The following is a 15,588-nucleotide window of genomic DNA, read 5'->3' as shown; positions in this document are numbered from 1 at the left end:
AACAGCAAAGTAATTTGAATATATTATGGAGAAATACTGTATGTAGTTTGTCAAATAATCCAATATACTAACATTTGCTCTTTTCTTGGAACTCATTAAAAACGATTTGTTTTAGTTACAGCAGTCTTGCTTATGTGAAAAACTTAAAAAAGAGAGGGGGATTTAAAAACATATCTTATAGTGTGTTCATAAAACCACAAACCTAAAGTAAATGCAAAATGCAGCAGTAGATTAAAGCATCAATTAAACACGAAGTTAAACACATTCAGTAAGTACTTACAGCTCATACTTTGTATGAAAGCACAAAAAAAAGGTGCAAGAAAAAAGTTGGCTTTACCAACAGCCCTGAAAAGGACTTTGCTTTCTTTATTAGAAATGAATTGGCTGCCTAGTTAAACTGCATCATTAAAGAAGAAGGACTTTGGTGAAAGATGTTGACCAAGAACTGAATCATTACCAAATCAGAGTTGCAGTGCTCCTTTATGAAGTTTGAAGAACCCTCCAGAAGACGTTCCACGGCTAATCCACTAATCAGGTTCTTCAAGCAACCCACTTGAATTTTACCGTACAAGATTGTCAGACCAAAAGAAGCTAAATGTAAAAATTTGATCTTAATGACCTTATTTCTAGAGGAAAGCAAACACGGCCCATCACCTGGCTAACGCTATCCTTAGTGTACAGCATGGAAGTGGGAGCATCATTCTGTGTGAGTGTTTCTCTTTGGTAGGAAGTTGGCAATTAGGCCACTTATTCTTGTCGTTTTAACATGTTTTAATAAATGGGGGAAAAAAACGTTTACTTTGTCATGATGTAGTATTGTGTGGAGTTTGTAAGGAAGCAAAGAAATAAGAACAATTTGCAATAAGGCTGTAAGGCTGATTGAAACCCGTTCCAGATGCTCGTTGACCATAGCTAATAGGTGATAGTAAAACTGACTAATAATTTGCTGTATTTTGTGTTGTGTTTTTTTTTCAAACTGTGTAGCGTCTTTGTTTTCTTTTTTTAATCAAACATTTTTCTTTAAGCGAGAAGGTGACTGGTGACCTCTAAGTTAAAAAGCAAAAATCCAACTCATTAAAACTTTCTACTATAACATTGATTATTGGCGAAGCTGCCTCGGACCTTTCAGAGTCACTGGTGTTTAGTGAAGCAACTCTCTGTGTTGGTGAGAGCAGAGCTGCTCGGAGCGTTTTAATTGTTTTAACTGCTTGTTTTTCCTAAAATGAGCAGCAGGAAGTCTTTCCTGTTTTGAATACACTATGAATAGAAGGGAATTGTGTGTGTTTTTGCTTCTGCCTATGCATTCGTGAATGTGTCCAATGACGGATGGGAGACGGGGGGTTGGGAAGGATGGCAAACCAAAAACCAGGTAAGTGTATTTTCCACATACGGCTCTGTAGATATACGATCCACTTCAGACCTGGATGTAGACGGTGATTCATGGCTCTGCTCCCACAGCCGACTCTTCAGCATCTCCACACGATGTGGTTTATTTTCCTTTCCTCTCTCACACAACTCTCTTCTTCATCACCTCCTCCTCGTCTCATCAGGAAACAGGAACTTCCAGCTTCTGTTTCTGTCACTTCCAAGTGGAAGTAAGAAATGTGGGAAGCTCTCCTGTTGATGTGTGCGCATTGGGGTGTTGGAAAAAGCCAACCTCTTTGACCTGCTCATTTTTCCTCCTCTCCCACGTAGAACAGGCACACTGTTTATATCATCAAAACAAACCGAGCTCGGTTTCACACACTGCGATTGAAACACACCTGGTTATCACACACCCGCTCTCGGGACGGTTTCATTTCTCGAAGCCTTGCTTCAGTGAATCCAGATGCCATGCAGCTCAGTGCTAACCAAGTAACATAAAGGGATGGACGATGATCAATGAGATCCAACATCATCAGTGCAACAGCTTTTATCCAGCGTAGCATGTCCGGCTGTGACTCTCCAGTTCTGCCTCACAGCACAGGTTATGTAAAGCACAACGTAAGTTTTTTCCAAAGAGCAATTAGGGATTTGAAGCTTTGAGATAAGAGCAGCTATCAATGGGAGATCAGGCAGGAAAAAAGCTTAGTTTTGATTTCCACATTTCCTGTTACTTTTTGGTATTTCTTATAAATGTCTTTCCTCATATCTGTACCAGACTCTGGAAGGACAGGAACTCTTTTTATGGGTATTATGAGAATTTTTGTTATCTGTGAGAGACTGAATGGGCAACTGGGAATTCAATCAGTTTCAACCAGGAAGCACAAACAAAAAAGAAACACAAGAAGAAGAAAAAAGCACGCTTTCATTACTTGGTTTTGTATATTTTATTAGAAACATGTACAAAGCTACAGTATGTACACAGACAGGGGCGCAACTTTGCACTTTCTGAAGTGTAGAAAGTGCAATAGATCACATCATGCACCAACAGCTGTTAAATACAGAAAATACTGACTAGAAATCATTTTACATAAGGGATATGGTGCATGTCCATTTTTTTTGCGCCACTAAACACAGGTATATGAATAATATTTACAAGTGAAACTCTACAGAGAAGGAGAAGTCATGGACCAGCAGACTCCACCTCATTATTCTCATAATTTCTTTAAACTTTCTTACATATATCACATAATATGTACAGAACACAGCGCAGCTCGGAGAGACCTTAGCTGGAATGTAAACTGGAGGATTCCGTCTCGGGTGTCATTGAAGTCCCGTTGCGTCTCCGGGGTAAAATCTTCAAACTGGAGGCCCGACTCAGAGTCAGGGCCCTGCGGGCCGAGCTCTTGAACCCGGCCCCCAGAAACGCGTAGAGCAGCGGGTTTAGGCAGCAGTGCGCGAACGCCATGGGCTCCGCCACAGACAACCACACGCCCAAAGCCGCCTCCAGCCTGCAGCACCGGGGCAGGACCTCCAGACGCAGCAGCGCGTCCACGGAGATTCCCGCTCCGTAAGGGAGCCAGCAGATGAAGAAGCACAGAACCAAGGCGATCGTGGTCCTGACCGCCCGCCGCTTCTGCCTCTGGCCCCCCAACGGGCCTGGCCGGGTCAGCCTGGAGACGATGACGCAGTAGCACACAAGAAGGACCAGACCAGGGATCACCAGGCCCACCAGGACCAGCTGAAGGTGAAAGACGGCCACCCAGACGGGAGCGTTTTCTTCGGGGTAGAAGCGCTGGCACACGGTGGCGCCCTCTCCGCCTTCCTGAGTCCGGGCAAATATCATATCCGGGACAGCCAGCAGGGTAGCAGGCAACCAAGCACCTGTAGAGCAGAGGACAAAATTAGGTTTCAGAACCTCGTTTGGGTTTGTGGATCATCGCACCATTCTCATCAGTAGCTGCGTTTCCATTAACCGTGAAAGTGTGCAAATTGAAATTACTAAAATTAATTTGCTTAATGGAAAAAAAGCATTTCTGAGAAATCTCACGCTTTTCCATAAAAAATATAAAAAAATCACGCTAGGATGAACTGGTTTTTCAGTCATGTCGAAATAGATGTATTCCGTAAAACTGCAATGGAAACACTTTCTTGGCATCCTAATCAACAGCCGGATGTTACTACTGGCGAAAACTACGAAGGAGACGTCAGGAAGTAGGAGGAGGATGTTGATTAGCTTTGTATTGTTTAGTTTTGTTTTCAACTCCTCTGATAGTTGGTAGATGGTGAGCGCTAGCTCCATGCGTAAAATATGAATATATGCTCATGTCATGTAACTGTTTACATCAGTGTCTGCCAAGATTTTTAATAGCTTATGACGTGAACATGCTTATTCACTAAGGGGTGCCGTTTGTAAAGTTGCACAGTGAAAAAAAAATAACAGCAATAATTTGGTTTATTTAGCTCGTCATACGAACAAAAATTGTGGGTGTTTATTTTTCCAAGTCATATTTTCACCATATTATTCATTTCCTACATTAATAAATGTCGGAGTTCCAAACAAAATATTTTCAGATTAAATATTTAGTTAGGAAGCTAGACATTTAGCTTCCAACTAAATGTTAAAGTCTGAGCAAAATGTGTATTTTTCAAAATACAAATCTGGATATTTAGCTCCAGATTAAATATTCGTTTTGCTAACTAAATATTTACATACAAATTAAATATTTAAACACTTAAATATTCATTTAACTTTCAAACTAAACATTTAGTTTTCAGACTAAAAATTTTGCTCCAAATTGAACATTTATTTTGCTAACTAAATATTTAGTTAATTTAAGTGATTTTTTTTTTTTTTTACAGTTTAGCTTTACAAATGGCATCCCACAGAAACTTTTTCATCTAACAAGTCAAATGTCAGAAAATCTGTCAAGGAATCTTTTTATGAATGTCTGTCGTTCTGTCTTGTCTTATCTTTTGGACGATGACCTCAGATGTCTCTTCTGGTTTCGGTAGGGTGAAACGGAGAATGCCGATCTGCTTCTTGGTACTCACCTACATACACCGCCTTGTGTGCCAGCAGCTGCCTCAGCCCACCGGTGTTTGTGCCGGTTGCTCGGACCACTGCCAGGTAGCGGTCCAGACTGATGAACGCCAGGATGAGCACGCTGCCGTACAGGTTGACGGTGTAGATCACGTGCACGCCGATGCAAGCGGCCCCTCCAAAGCGCCAGTCATCCAAAGCTGCATCCACTGCCCAGAAGGGAAGAGCCAGAACAAAGAGGAGGTCGGCAGCAGAGAGATGGAGGCGATACCAGTCTGTCAGGCTGCACTTTGACCTGTAGGCATGGAGAGAATCTGATCAATGCACTCATTTTTATCTCCCAGTGCACCTGCTCCCGCTTTCCTGTCCTCCCTCACCTGCGCTGGCAGCCCAACACCACGACCACCAGACCGTTTCCGGTTATGCCCAAGACGAAGATTATGGCGTAGACCACGGGCAAGAAGACCCGGTGAAGCTCGGCGGTCATCCCGTGCTCCACATTGCAAGACTCTTCCAGGTTCTCTCCGTCGTCCCAGAAGCCAGAACCAGAGCCTGTGTCGTTGAAGTCAAGGTAGACATGCTGAAGGCGCACGATAAAAGATGAAGAAAGGTTTATTCCCAGATTTGTGAGAGTTCTCTGAAAGTTGTGGTGTGCAGCTTAGCCAGGCTTACCTCATAGTAAGACATGATGGAGGCGGTCTCCCTTCTCATCAGAGTGAAGCCAAGACTTCCTTCTCAGGGTTTTTATAGCCGTGCTCATGCTCCACCTCCAAACACCCCAAAGCATCTGTCTGCTGGCTTTTTTCCTGTTTTCGAGGTGTCAGGTGTTAATACTGGATCTATCACAGGATACCATGTGCGTGTCTGAATTGTTTTAGCCCCTGAGACCTCTGGCTTGTAATCATCAGGGTCAATTGGCAATAGGAAAGACCGCTGCTGAGAAGCAGACAAAATGTGTGTGTGTGTGTGTGTGTTGCTGGGTTACATCGGGACAAGTCAACCTTACGTGCGTCACTGTCTTGCACGATGCATGAAAGCATGTAGAAATGAACATGCATGAGAGGGAGAGAGATATTGAGACCCCTGATGAAAAAAATAGTGTTACATCCTGTGAGATGACTATCAGACTTCCTCTGGTCCGTTCTGGTAAACACCAGGCTGCAGGACCTGCTCTGATCTTTGCCAGTGAAGCATCACGACTGTGTCTCTGGCATCAGATTGTCACCTCTCCAAGAGAAAAGAGAAGGAGCGCTCTGGTTTTAAGCTCCGACTTCATGAAGACGGACTGTGCCAACCGATTCACTTAAGGAGGAACAGTTCAATTTAATCTAATTTGACATTTGTAAGTATAAAACACTTAACCACTTTTCCCATGAAGTTTTGGTAGATACAGTCCAATCCGAAGAGCATTCACACACACATTCTAAGTCATATCAAATTATTCTCTTTCCTCAAAATTCTGCACACCAAAACCTCATTATGACAATGATTTTTGAGACTTTTGCTAATTTATTAAAAATAGAAAGCCAAGTAATCACATTTATGCAAGTATTCACAGCTGTTGCCTAAGACTTTGTTCATCCAGCTTGGACATCAAAACAGCCTCAACATTTTTTTTTAATATAATGCCTCCAGCTTAGCTCACCTATATGAAGCCAGTTTGGTTCATTCTTCTTCAGGCTGGATGGAGACGCCTGTGCAGGCATTTTCAGATCTCTCTAAAGATGTTCAATTAATTAAGTTTGGACTCTGGGCTGGCTTGGCATCTCCAGAACATTCCCAGAGTGGTTCTGAAGTCTTTGAGATCTCGGCCTTGTGCTTTGGGTCGTTGTCCTGAGGGACATTGAACCGTTTCCCCAGACTGAGGTCAAGAAGGAGCAGGTTTTCATCCAGGATGTGCTCTGTACATCACTGCATTCGACTGGTCTGCCAGTTCCCATAGCATGATGGTGGCATCACCATGCTTCACTGTAAGAATTGGTTTCCTCCAAACATGATGCCTGGCATTCACACCGAAGAGTTGAGTCTTTCTCTTATCGGCCACAGAAGTTTGTGTTGTTTTGTTTCTCCTGGTCAGAGATTCCTTCAGGTGCCTGTTTGTTAAACTCCCAATGGGCAGCCATTTTTGTTTTATTAAGGAGTGGCTTTCATCTGGCCTCTCTCCCATCCAGACCTGATTGGTTTGTTGCTCCAGAGATGATTATCCTTCTGGAAGGTTCTCCTCTCTCCACAGTGGAATGCTGGAGCTTTCACAGAGTGACCATTGGGCTCTTGGTCACCTCTCTGACTAAAGCTCTTCCCCCTCTGGTTGCTGAATTTAGACGGCCAGCTCTAGGAAGAGTCCTGCTAGTTCCATGCTTCTTACATCGACCAAAGACGGAGGCAGCTGAGCTCATGGGAACATTCAAAGCAGCAGAAATGTCTCTAGATCCTTCCCCAGATTTGTGCCTGAAGAGAATCCTGTCTCAGAGGTCTTGAGACAATTCCTTTGATTTCATGGTTGGTGTTTGACCTGTGACCTGCACTGTTAACTGTGGGAGCTCATATGGACAGGAGTGTACTTTAACAAATCAAATCAAATCCAATCAACTGAATTTACCACAGGTTCACTCCATCTTTTAGAAACATCTCAAGGAAGATCAGTGAAAACAGCTCAGTCTTGAACTTCATAAACCAAGTATTAAGCAAAGGCTGTGAATACGAATGCAAATGTGTATTTGTTTTTGGTTGTCTGTTTTTCTGTTGTCATAATGAGATATTAGTGAGTACAATTTTGAGGAAAGAGATTAATTCAATGACATTTGGAATAATGTGGGGAAACTAAAGCACTGTGAATACTTTCTGAATGCTCTGTGTATCATCCAAGTATCTTCAGTCATTGTGGATGGTGATGCTGTGGTCAGGATAGATCTTTTAGACATTCAAACTCTAAAAAAAAAAATTAAAAAAAATCACAGGCATTTTAAAGAACATCCTTTAAATGATATGTCCGAAGCCACATCGTGTCTTTAAACGGCTTATTTGAATAAAGGACTGCATCTGATGTAGACTCAAGTGTCTCTGCAGACACATTTCCTGACTCTGCTTTGACTGGAAATCTCCATCCTCTAACAATTCACTTAACCCATAAGTAAACAGTGAGTCTACTCCAAAACAAACTTTAAGAAAACTGTCATAAGCGTTCCCCCCTGGCCTCTTATCTGCTTCTCACTTTCCCCCCACCCTTCCTCAATGTTCCCTGCTCCAAAATATCTTCCAAAACACACCACTGCTTGGCTGTTTGGGGAAAACATGCAAATTAATAAAAAATATACTTTTTTGATCCTACTTATTTTTCCACAAAAACTGCTTTTTATAGATAAACTTGTGAATTCACCCTAATCTGGGATAATAAAGGATATTTCTACTATTTGGAACATCTTACTGATTTTTTTTTTTTTTGTGGCCATCACAGCAACTGGAGAAGTGGGCAAATTGCTGGTTTTGATTAAACCCAGAAGTTTCCGAAAAAGAATTGCAGTTTTCTTTCAACACAACAAATTACTTGTTATCTGTTAGTGCAGTGGTTCCCAAAGATTTTCTGAGAACCTCTGTGTTAGTGAGACAAAGAGTTAAACATATCAGTATTTGGGAGGTGGCGCCACCTAGTGGACTGAAATGCTGGAAGCAAGACTACCGTTTGATGTGATAAAAGAAAAGCTTAGTAAAAAAAAAAAATTAGAGCTGTTGCATTCTCTGTAATGCGATATGTTGAATCTAATAGCTTTAGGAAAATAGTATCGTTGAGAAGCAGTTGATTGTGAAAGTTATGAAAGTTGAGGTTTATGTTACATCTGGTGTAACACTAACATAGCATTTCAGAAAATAAAATAAAAAACAATAACACCATGATGGTAGTGTGATGGTTAGGACACTTTTTAAAAAGTTATAAGAAAAGCTGTAGCCTGCATGTCCTAAAAAAGGTAAATATTTATATTTAAATGGCTGAAAGTGCTTAAACATTAGAGAGACGTAGTTAGATACAAAAAACATCATATGGAAGAAATTGAAGGAATCAGTGTGTAGTGAAAAACTTATTCCGACATGAGTCAATGGCATCAGCTTATGTTGTATGTGGATCAAGATATTTTAAGTAACAGACAGAAATAAGTTAAAAATAACAGCCTATACCAAAGTACAAATATACGCTTTAGTATTAATGTACATAGTCTTACACTTCCCTTTATGCTTTCAAAATCCAAGTATACTTCACTGTGCTATTCTTAAGCATTCACAATAAACATGTTTGTTCTATGATTGGCATTTCCTTGAATGTTGTTGTCAAGATAACTTTGCACAAACAAAAAAAAAAACACCACCTTGTTTTTGGTGTACCTAATTTTGAGGTCACACCTTGTAAAGATGTGTGAAGTCTTCAGATGAAAGATCTATTGCATTAGCAAGTAATCTTATGCTGGATTTAACAAATAAGCTTCCTTTTTTTAAAAAAGGTACCACATCTACTGGTGGTAAAGGTAGATATAAAAAAGGATTTCAAAAAAAGGTTAAATAAAAAGACAAAAAAACACTGACAAAGTCTGACTGAGATTCACGAGACACAAAATCTTCATTCGTCCAAAGTAAAAAGAGATGACACAAAATATTGACAAAGTGTCAATATTTATACCATTAATTGTTTCTTAACCTTCAAGGTTTGCAGAAGAAAAGGCTGCTTCTGTTCTTGAGACGACTGGAGCCTGCGGAGATGACTGTGCAAAGAAGGATTCTTCATAAAAATCAAGAAAATTAGCAACAATGCCAAACATCTTTCTTGTGAGAACTGTTATGCAGCAACAGCAACACTGACTGCTACAGGATCCTTTCTGCCCACAGCCATCCACTTCCACAACTGTGCTCAAATTAGTAATAAAAGTAATAAACGATTAATCTAAATAAAGACTTTTTAAACATCTTTATCACAGGTGGCAATAAATGTGGCGGGTGTTGCACTACAGAGACAGATGCAAAAGATAAACTGGTAAAAATGTTTAATTTCAATTCAATACAAGCAAACAAGAAATAAATGAATGTGAAAGTTTATGAAACTGCAACAATAATTTAACGAAAACAAATCCAACAGAATTAAGAGTAGCAAACCCAACACTTCAAAAAATAGTTTAAATAATCAGAGGCCCTCTGCTTCAATAAAGACGGATGCCTCCATGTTGTTAGGATGTTTCTCTGACGATCATGCTGCTGTTCCCCCGCAGCTGAACGAGAAGATCTCTGAACTCGCACGTCTTCTTCGGTGCTCTCCTCGGGGCTCGGACCGCCGCTGATGCTGGGGCCTTCAGGGCCGCTGATGACGGAGCGAGTTCAGTCACACACACTTTGTTTTGTTTTGTTTTAGAACAACCCTCCGTTTCTGGACTTATTTGAGCTCCGGGGTCGCTGTCGCTGTAAAAACTCGGCATGGTCGACAACCTGTTCGGGTTGCCGAGTTTGCCTTTTGTGTTTGTGTGCTGGTGCAGACTGTTGTTTTGGAGACGCTTCTGCTTAGCAACGCGGGAATCTTGAGAACTACCCCCCCTCGTCCTGCTCCTCTTTTTCTTCTTCTGATTTTCTGCCGTGGTCCGTCTCAGGTTCCTGGCACGGACGGAATATCACATGTGAAGCTTGTTTTATATGACGGCGTGTAATTGCTATATCTAAAAAAACAAAAATTTCTGTTCAACTTTTGAAATTCTTCCACGCTTTTTTAAAGAAAATTTTTTTCTAGCAAATTAAAATTTTTTTAAACATTATCCTTGTTCTTTCAAGAATTTTTGGGGGCTAAAATTTACTGTTCCTTTTTCCCCCCCTACATACAATGACCCTAATACGTCACTGTTGTTTTACATGAAAATGACGAAAACTGAAAACAGGTAAGCACACAGTTTACCTCTTGAGGAAAATGTGCGGCCTCGAACAGGGTGAGGATTGGTCTCCTCGTCTCATAACGATTCCATCATGCAGCTGAATGTGACTTAACAACTTCCTGTCAGGACACAGGCAATATAAGCATGAATATGAACAGCAGCAGCTATTATTAAACACACCTTCAGGTATCTTACTGTCTGGCACCAGGTTGTCCTTTAGGCTTCCATCTTTTCATCAGAACCCATTGGTCACAGGTCAGAGACTTGGGATCTGAAAGAGAAACCTGACCGTAAGAGTCCATGTCAGATGGGGGATTAGATATTTCTTATTTCAGCGGCTTTCTTTAAAAGTTTATGGTGAATAAGAGTTTTTTTGTGAATAAATGTACAATAAAGAGGATGAGGTGAACCATGACCATAGCTATTCAGATAAATGACGGTGCGCAGTAGGGCTGAAACGATTAATTGTGATTAATTTATCATTGTAGTAATTGTCAACTAATTTAGTAATCAATTAAATCGCTTACTGGACTACAAAGACTCAGAAAAAGGCCATTTACTGAAAGAAACAACACATTCAAGCAATAATTAAGCCAGAACTGTACAACATACATGTACATTTTGCACTTAAGATAAAAATACATGTCTGTAAATATGTGGCAGTGTTGGCTTCACCTGGTTCTAATTCACTAGAGGGTTAGGGTTAGCCTAGCTTTGTTTAATTTTAAAAAATTGGCTTATTTGTTTATTTTCATCTTTTGATTTATTTCTAATATTGTGTAAAAAAAAAAAAAAAAAGGCACAAGTGATTAAATTAAAAAACTTTAGAATGTGCCAACTTTTAAAAATCGGATCAATTACCAGCATAATTAATATAGTTAATCAATAACTAAAATAATTGTTAAATGCAGCCCTATTGAGTAGGCACAACAATATGACTAATACTGATGATCTTTTTTGACCTGGAAGTTAATTTATTAGAAAAATAGCAATTGGACGAGCTTGAAGATGTGAGCGAGTCTGACGAGACAACCTGAAGCATTGTTGGAAGAGTGTAAGGAGGCGGCGCTTTGGGGGGATGTTGTTCTGCTTGGAGATGTTTTTTTCCAGGAGTTATTGGAGATTATGAATGAACGAAAATACTTTATTAATCCTCAGAGGGGAAATTCGCATTTCAGTAAATGATTATGATTATGTAAATCACGTCACGGAAACAGTTTCCCTCCCTAATTTCAGGAAACGCTTCTCTAATCTAATCTAAGATAAAGTATTAAACATACTTTTCATTAAGCCAGGATTTCTGTATTTAAAATTGTATTTATCTCATTGATCTGGTGTAATATTAAAATTTGAAATGTCATGTTTTCACCGACGGTAAGCAGATAATCATAAAAACCGCCCCAAAAACTCTGTAGCAGTGTTAGAGTTCCTATGTTTTAACTAGCATTACCAGAGAAGGGTCATTTAACATTTCTACCTTTGGAGCCCAGAGACGGGTCGACTGACCTGAAGGATTTTAGCTAGCATCCTATAAGCAGGTGTGAACAGGCGCTTTTGTTCTGTAAATAAGGCAATGCCTCAACGCATCTCACAGTTGCACAATTGTTCCTGCATCGATGGTTGACCTGACACTTCGCCCTTTTGCCTGAGCTGGGTGTGGAAGGTTGTTGCCGAAGCAGTTTCTCCTTGTGTGCTTTCTTCTCACTCACATGAGAGTTACCCAACTCTTTTGCGAGCTCAACCAGGAAGTCCACCCGTCTCTCCTGCACCCCAATGCATGCCTGATAAAGCACATGTGCATTCAGTGCTGCCATGTCAATCATGTTGTAGAACACCGCAACTGGCCATCTCCGTGTTCCTGCACGCACGCTGTACTCCCGCACCATTTGGTCCATCACATCCACGCCGCACTTTGTTTTGTTGTATTGTGTGACCGTGTTTGGCTTCCTTTTGGTGGTATCCTCAGTCTCAACCACGCTGTGCATGCTGCTGAGAACGTAAACGGCCTTCTTCCTTTTGGGCGCATACACTGTCAGCGTGGCACCAGTGGTTGAAAACACCTGAGTGGTGAATTCAGTGCGATCCATCTGTCTAGCGGATTGAGGAATTTCCCGGCGTCTCTTGTTGACCGTGCCGAGGATAGTGGTTTTCCGGCTAAGCAGTCGTTGTGCAAGTGACAGTGATGTAAAGAAATTGTCCATGGTTACAGTTCTGCCCTTGTCCATGAACGGTTCCATCAGCCTCATCACTACAGTCTCGGACAGTCTCTCCCCGCTGGGACGACTGGGGTCCTTGCCAAGATATGGGAAGACATTACAGATGTACTTTGATTTCAAGTTGCAAGCCACCCAAAACTTGATGCCAAACTTGTCCGGTTTTGTTGCAATGTATTGCAGGAAACAGCAGCGAGTCTTTGATGGAAAAAGCTGTTCATCAATGGTGATGTGTCAACCAGGGTTGTAGGATGCGATGCAGTTAGTGACAAACGATCCCCAAACATCAGAGATTGCAGCAAACTTATCGGTCTCCGCTCGCTCACTGCGTGTAAGCATGTCATCAAAGCGTAGGTGTCGCATGATGTCTTGGAAGCGGTTTCGGCCCATAGTTGCAATGATCCTTGGGTTTGCCAGGTTTGCTGACCAGCTGTCACATAGTGATGGAACCTTGGTCACCCCCCGCAAGATAATGACTGAAATAAATGCCATTAGTTCTTGTGAACTAAATAGGTGAAGCAGTCACCTATTTATCCTCCACAGCACAAAAGGCTGCATGCAAATTTGCATGGGCAAAGTCTCCCAGATCTCTTTTGCTTACACTTTTTGCATGATTTTTTTGAGGTGGATCAACACAATTAATTTGGTTAGTTTATTTCTAAACTGTCATTTTAAACCCACTTAGCTTTATTTAAAAGAAAAACATTACTAATTTCTTTGAGAAAAACCTTTGCATATTTCTTGAAACAGATTGTATGTTTTGCAAACTCTATGTACATTTGGCAAAATGACCTGGATAATGCAGCACAACATCATGGATCAGCTGCAAAAGGTCACATCTCTCCAAAAACACTTCATGTATGCTTCAAAACTAAACTGAAGAGCACTACCTACAGGAGAGTCTACTGTAGAGCTGCCTCCATCATAGATCACACCCACCCCCAACATGGACTATTCACACTCCTACCTTCTGGCCTGACGGTCAATGGCCACATTTACAATTGAAGAAGAATGCTAATTTGAGCCATCAGAGTCGTCAGTTTGGACTCAGGGTCTTTTGACCCTCTTTCGGGACTTCAGGGGGGAGGTCGAAAACCCTGGTAATGCTATTAAACCATGAATGCATTCCTATTTTCTCATCCACAACTTTTTACACCATATTTTACTTTTTAATTTCTCTTAGCACAGGACTTGCACGAATAAACTAACCGTTATCTAGAAGTTTGCTTCTGATCGGCGTCTTCAACCTTTTAGCCTTCTCGTAGAGCTTGTGGCAAGCCGAGCAAAAGTCACTGTAAAGCTCGCCTCTGTAATCATAGCACAGATTGGACGGACCGGAATCTATGCTGTTGTTGCTGCTTTCAGAGCCACTTTCATCATTTGACTGATCCAGTCCATAACTGAGCGTGCCAACAGCCTCCCTCGCGGCCCCTTCCTTGGCAAAAGGATTACTGGCGATGAGGTCGATGATGTCTCTCCCCTCGCTCTCATCTGCATGGGTCTCCTCCAACCGCGTCCTTCCTCTCCGGCTCTTACCGCGAGGCCGAGCGACATCTTCGTCCGGCGCAGGACTTTTCTGGGGGAACTTTAGTCTGGAGGATCGTCGGAGAGACATGGCCGTTGTCCAGTTCAGGGTGTACTCAAATGATCTGTGAAAGAGCAACAGCGATTAATCACACGGTCACATGTTACGCTGTTCCCTGTGGATGAGCAATCAAAAGTAAGGACTTTTATGCGTTCCCTTTCAAAATCCTACCAGCTTACCTGTAATATTCAACTTTTATGGACAGTGAGTGAGACACGTCAAAGTCAGTTGTATCATACCTGCAATATTTGGAGACAAAAAATAATAATAACCATGACAGATAGAGAAATATTACAGCTGCAGATTAGCTAAAACATGGTGTTCCTTTCCCTTATTGTTGACATCACATCAATAATAGGCAGCCTGTGAAATTTAGTTTTCAGAAAAGATCAATATTTTCTTGACTTAATATGTACTCTTGATATGTTATGATACTAAATGAAAATAAAATTCACAACCTGCGACGCCTAAGTTGCATCAGATTTTAGGATACATTTTTGTCAGGCAAATGTATCAATGTATCCAATGAACGATTAGCAGGAGGATCACGGTTAGAAACTGTAGCTAAACCGCATGAAGTTAACTTATATTATAAAACGACGAAAAACAAAACGAGAAAAAAGCTAAGCGGGACTCGCAAAGACCCGTGTCTTGATCGAAAACGTTCAACTCCTGGCGAAAATTAACACTTTTGTTCCAGCTAAAGTTTGAACCAAGGGGGAAACCAGGCTAGGCTAAAAACAAACAGGACATTCGGGGCGCCAGGTTCGCCGCTCTCTACTGAAACCGTGTTGGGATTTTAAACTCACGTCGGCTCACTTCCCTCACAGCTGTCATCTTCAGACATGCTCCTAGCTGCTTCATTCACCTGCTAAAACTAAGAGGAAGATAACTGCGCTTACACATCGGCTCGCGCTGGAATGTGCAGCTCTCGGACGTCATCTACTAGGAGTCGGGAGGAAAGGTGCGCGAGGCGATGCAAGGAACTCCGACGAGCCAATCACGAGCCATCACTTCTATCCAGACTTCCTCTATGGCAGAGAAGAATTCCATGACACCGCCACCTGCTGGCCATGAGCGATAGCGGCGAAGTAATTTCATATTTTTAAGAAGGATTTAAGGATTTTAAACATATTTCTCTGCACCTAACTGGGTCATTGGTTTTTTTAAGCTATCTTATATTTCACATTCGTCAATCGCCACATTTTTGTCTCTACCTATATTGCATGAGACCAAAATATAGATTATTCTATAATAAGTCTATTCTAATATTAGACTTTTAAGGTTCCTTCTGTCAAGTCGACTTCCCCCCCTACTCATGCTTCTATGTAGAGCTTTTTGGCCATATTCTAACTTCATGATTAATTGAAAATTCTTCAATAATTGTCCTACGTTGGTAGTAGTTGTAGTAGCTGTGCACTGGTTTTGTAAATGATCAATAGAATAATAAATTGACTACACACTATAGGCAAATATAGCATTGTTTAT

At 41.3% G+C, this 15,588-nt stretch overlaps 2 protein-coding genes across 7 annotated transcripts; both read right to left on the bottom strand.

Moving 5' to 3' along the window:
* Nucleotides 1–2,294: 2,294 nt before the first annotated feature.
* On the bottom strand, nt 2,295–9,300 carry LOC116721468 (C-X-C chemokine receptor type 4-like). Of its 2 annotated transcripts, none has more exons than XM_032565217.1 (4): nt 5,078–9,300; nt 4,783–4,985; nt 4,417–4,700; nt 2,295–3,246 (listed from the first exon to the last, which is right to left on the bottom strand). In XM_032565217.1, the coding sequence occupies exons 1-4, from the start codon at nt 5,114–5,116 to the stop codon at nt 2,648–2,650; spliced, it is 1,125 nt and encodes a 374-aa protein (XP_032421108.1). In that variant the 5' UTR covers nt 5,117–9,300; the 3' UTR covers nt 2,295–2,647. The 2 variants fall into 2 exon arrangements, with proteins under 2 accessions (XP_032421108.1, XP_032421109.1); XM_032565218.1 differs by having other exon boundaries at nt 4,783–4,957.
* Nucleotides 9,301–9,417: 117 nt separating this feature from the next.
* Nucleotides 9,418–15,171, bottom strand: LOC116721467 (uncharacterized). Of its 5 annotated transcripts, none has more exons than XM_032565212.1 (6): nt 14,969–15,121; nt 14,280–14,339; nt 13,725–14,164; nt 10,498–10,573; nt 10,326–10,421; nt 9,418–10,030 (listed from the first exon to the last, which is right to left on the bottom strand). In XM_032565212.1, exons 1-6 carry the CDS (start codon nt 15,040–15,042, stop codon nt 9,613–9,615), a joined length of 1,164 nt encoding a protein of 387 aa, XP_032421103.1. In that variant the 5' UTR covers nt 15,043–15,121; the 3' UTR covers nt 9,418–9,612. The 5 variants fall into 5 exon arrangements, with proteins under 5 accessions (XP_032421103.1, XP_032421106.1, XP_032421104.1 ...); XM_032565215.1 differs by having other exon boundaries at nt 15,003–15,120; XM_032565213.1 differs by having other exon boundaries at nt 14,910–15,072.
* Nucleotides 15,172–15,588: the final 417 nt, after the last annotated feature.

This window comes from Xiphophorus hellerii, chromosome 6, assembly GCF_003331165.1.
Source record: "Xiphophorus hellerii strain 12219 chromosome 6, Xiphophorus_hellerii-4.1, whole genome shotgun sequence".
Lineage (NCBI taxonomy): Eukaryota > Metazoa > Chordata > Actinopteri > Cyprinodontiformes > Poeciliidae > Xiphophorus > Xiphophorus hellerii.
This window is presented reverse-complemented; position numbering and strand designations above follow the sequence as displayed.

Coding starts and splice junctions, on each gene's coding strand:
- LOC116721468 (XM_032565217.1), bottom strand. CDS start 5,116: ATGAGAAGGGAGACCGCCTCCATCATGTCTTACTATGAG. Junction 4,986..5,077: donor CCATCATGTCTTACTATGAG/GTAAGCCTGGCT, acceptor GTGCGCCTTCAG/CATGTCTACCTTGACTTCAA. Junction 3,247..4,416: donor ACACAAGGCGGTGTATGTAG/GTGAGTACCAAG, acceptor TCTGCTCTACAG/GTGCTTGGTTGCCTGCTACC.
- LOC116721467 (XM_032565212.1), bottom strand. CDS start 15,042: ATGACGTCCGAGAGCTGCACATTCCAGCGCGAGCCGATGTGTAAGCGC. Junction 14,165..14,279: donor ATAAAAGTTGAATATTACAG/GTAAGCTGGTAG, acceptor GCTCTTTCACAG/ATCATTTGAGTACACCCTGA. Junction 10,574..13,724: donor AAGCAAACTTCTAGATAACG/GTTAGTTTATTC, acceptor TTTCTCTTTCAG/ATCCCAAGTCTCTGACCTGT.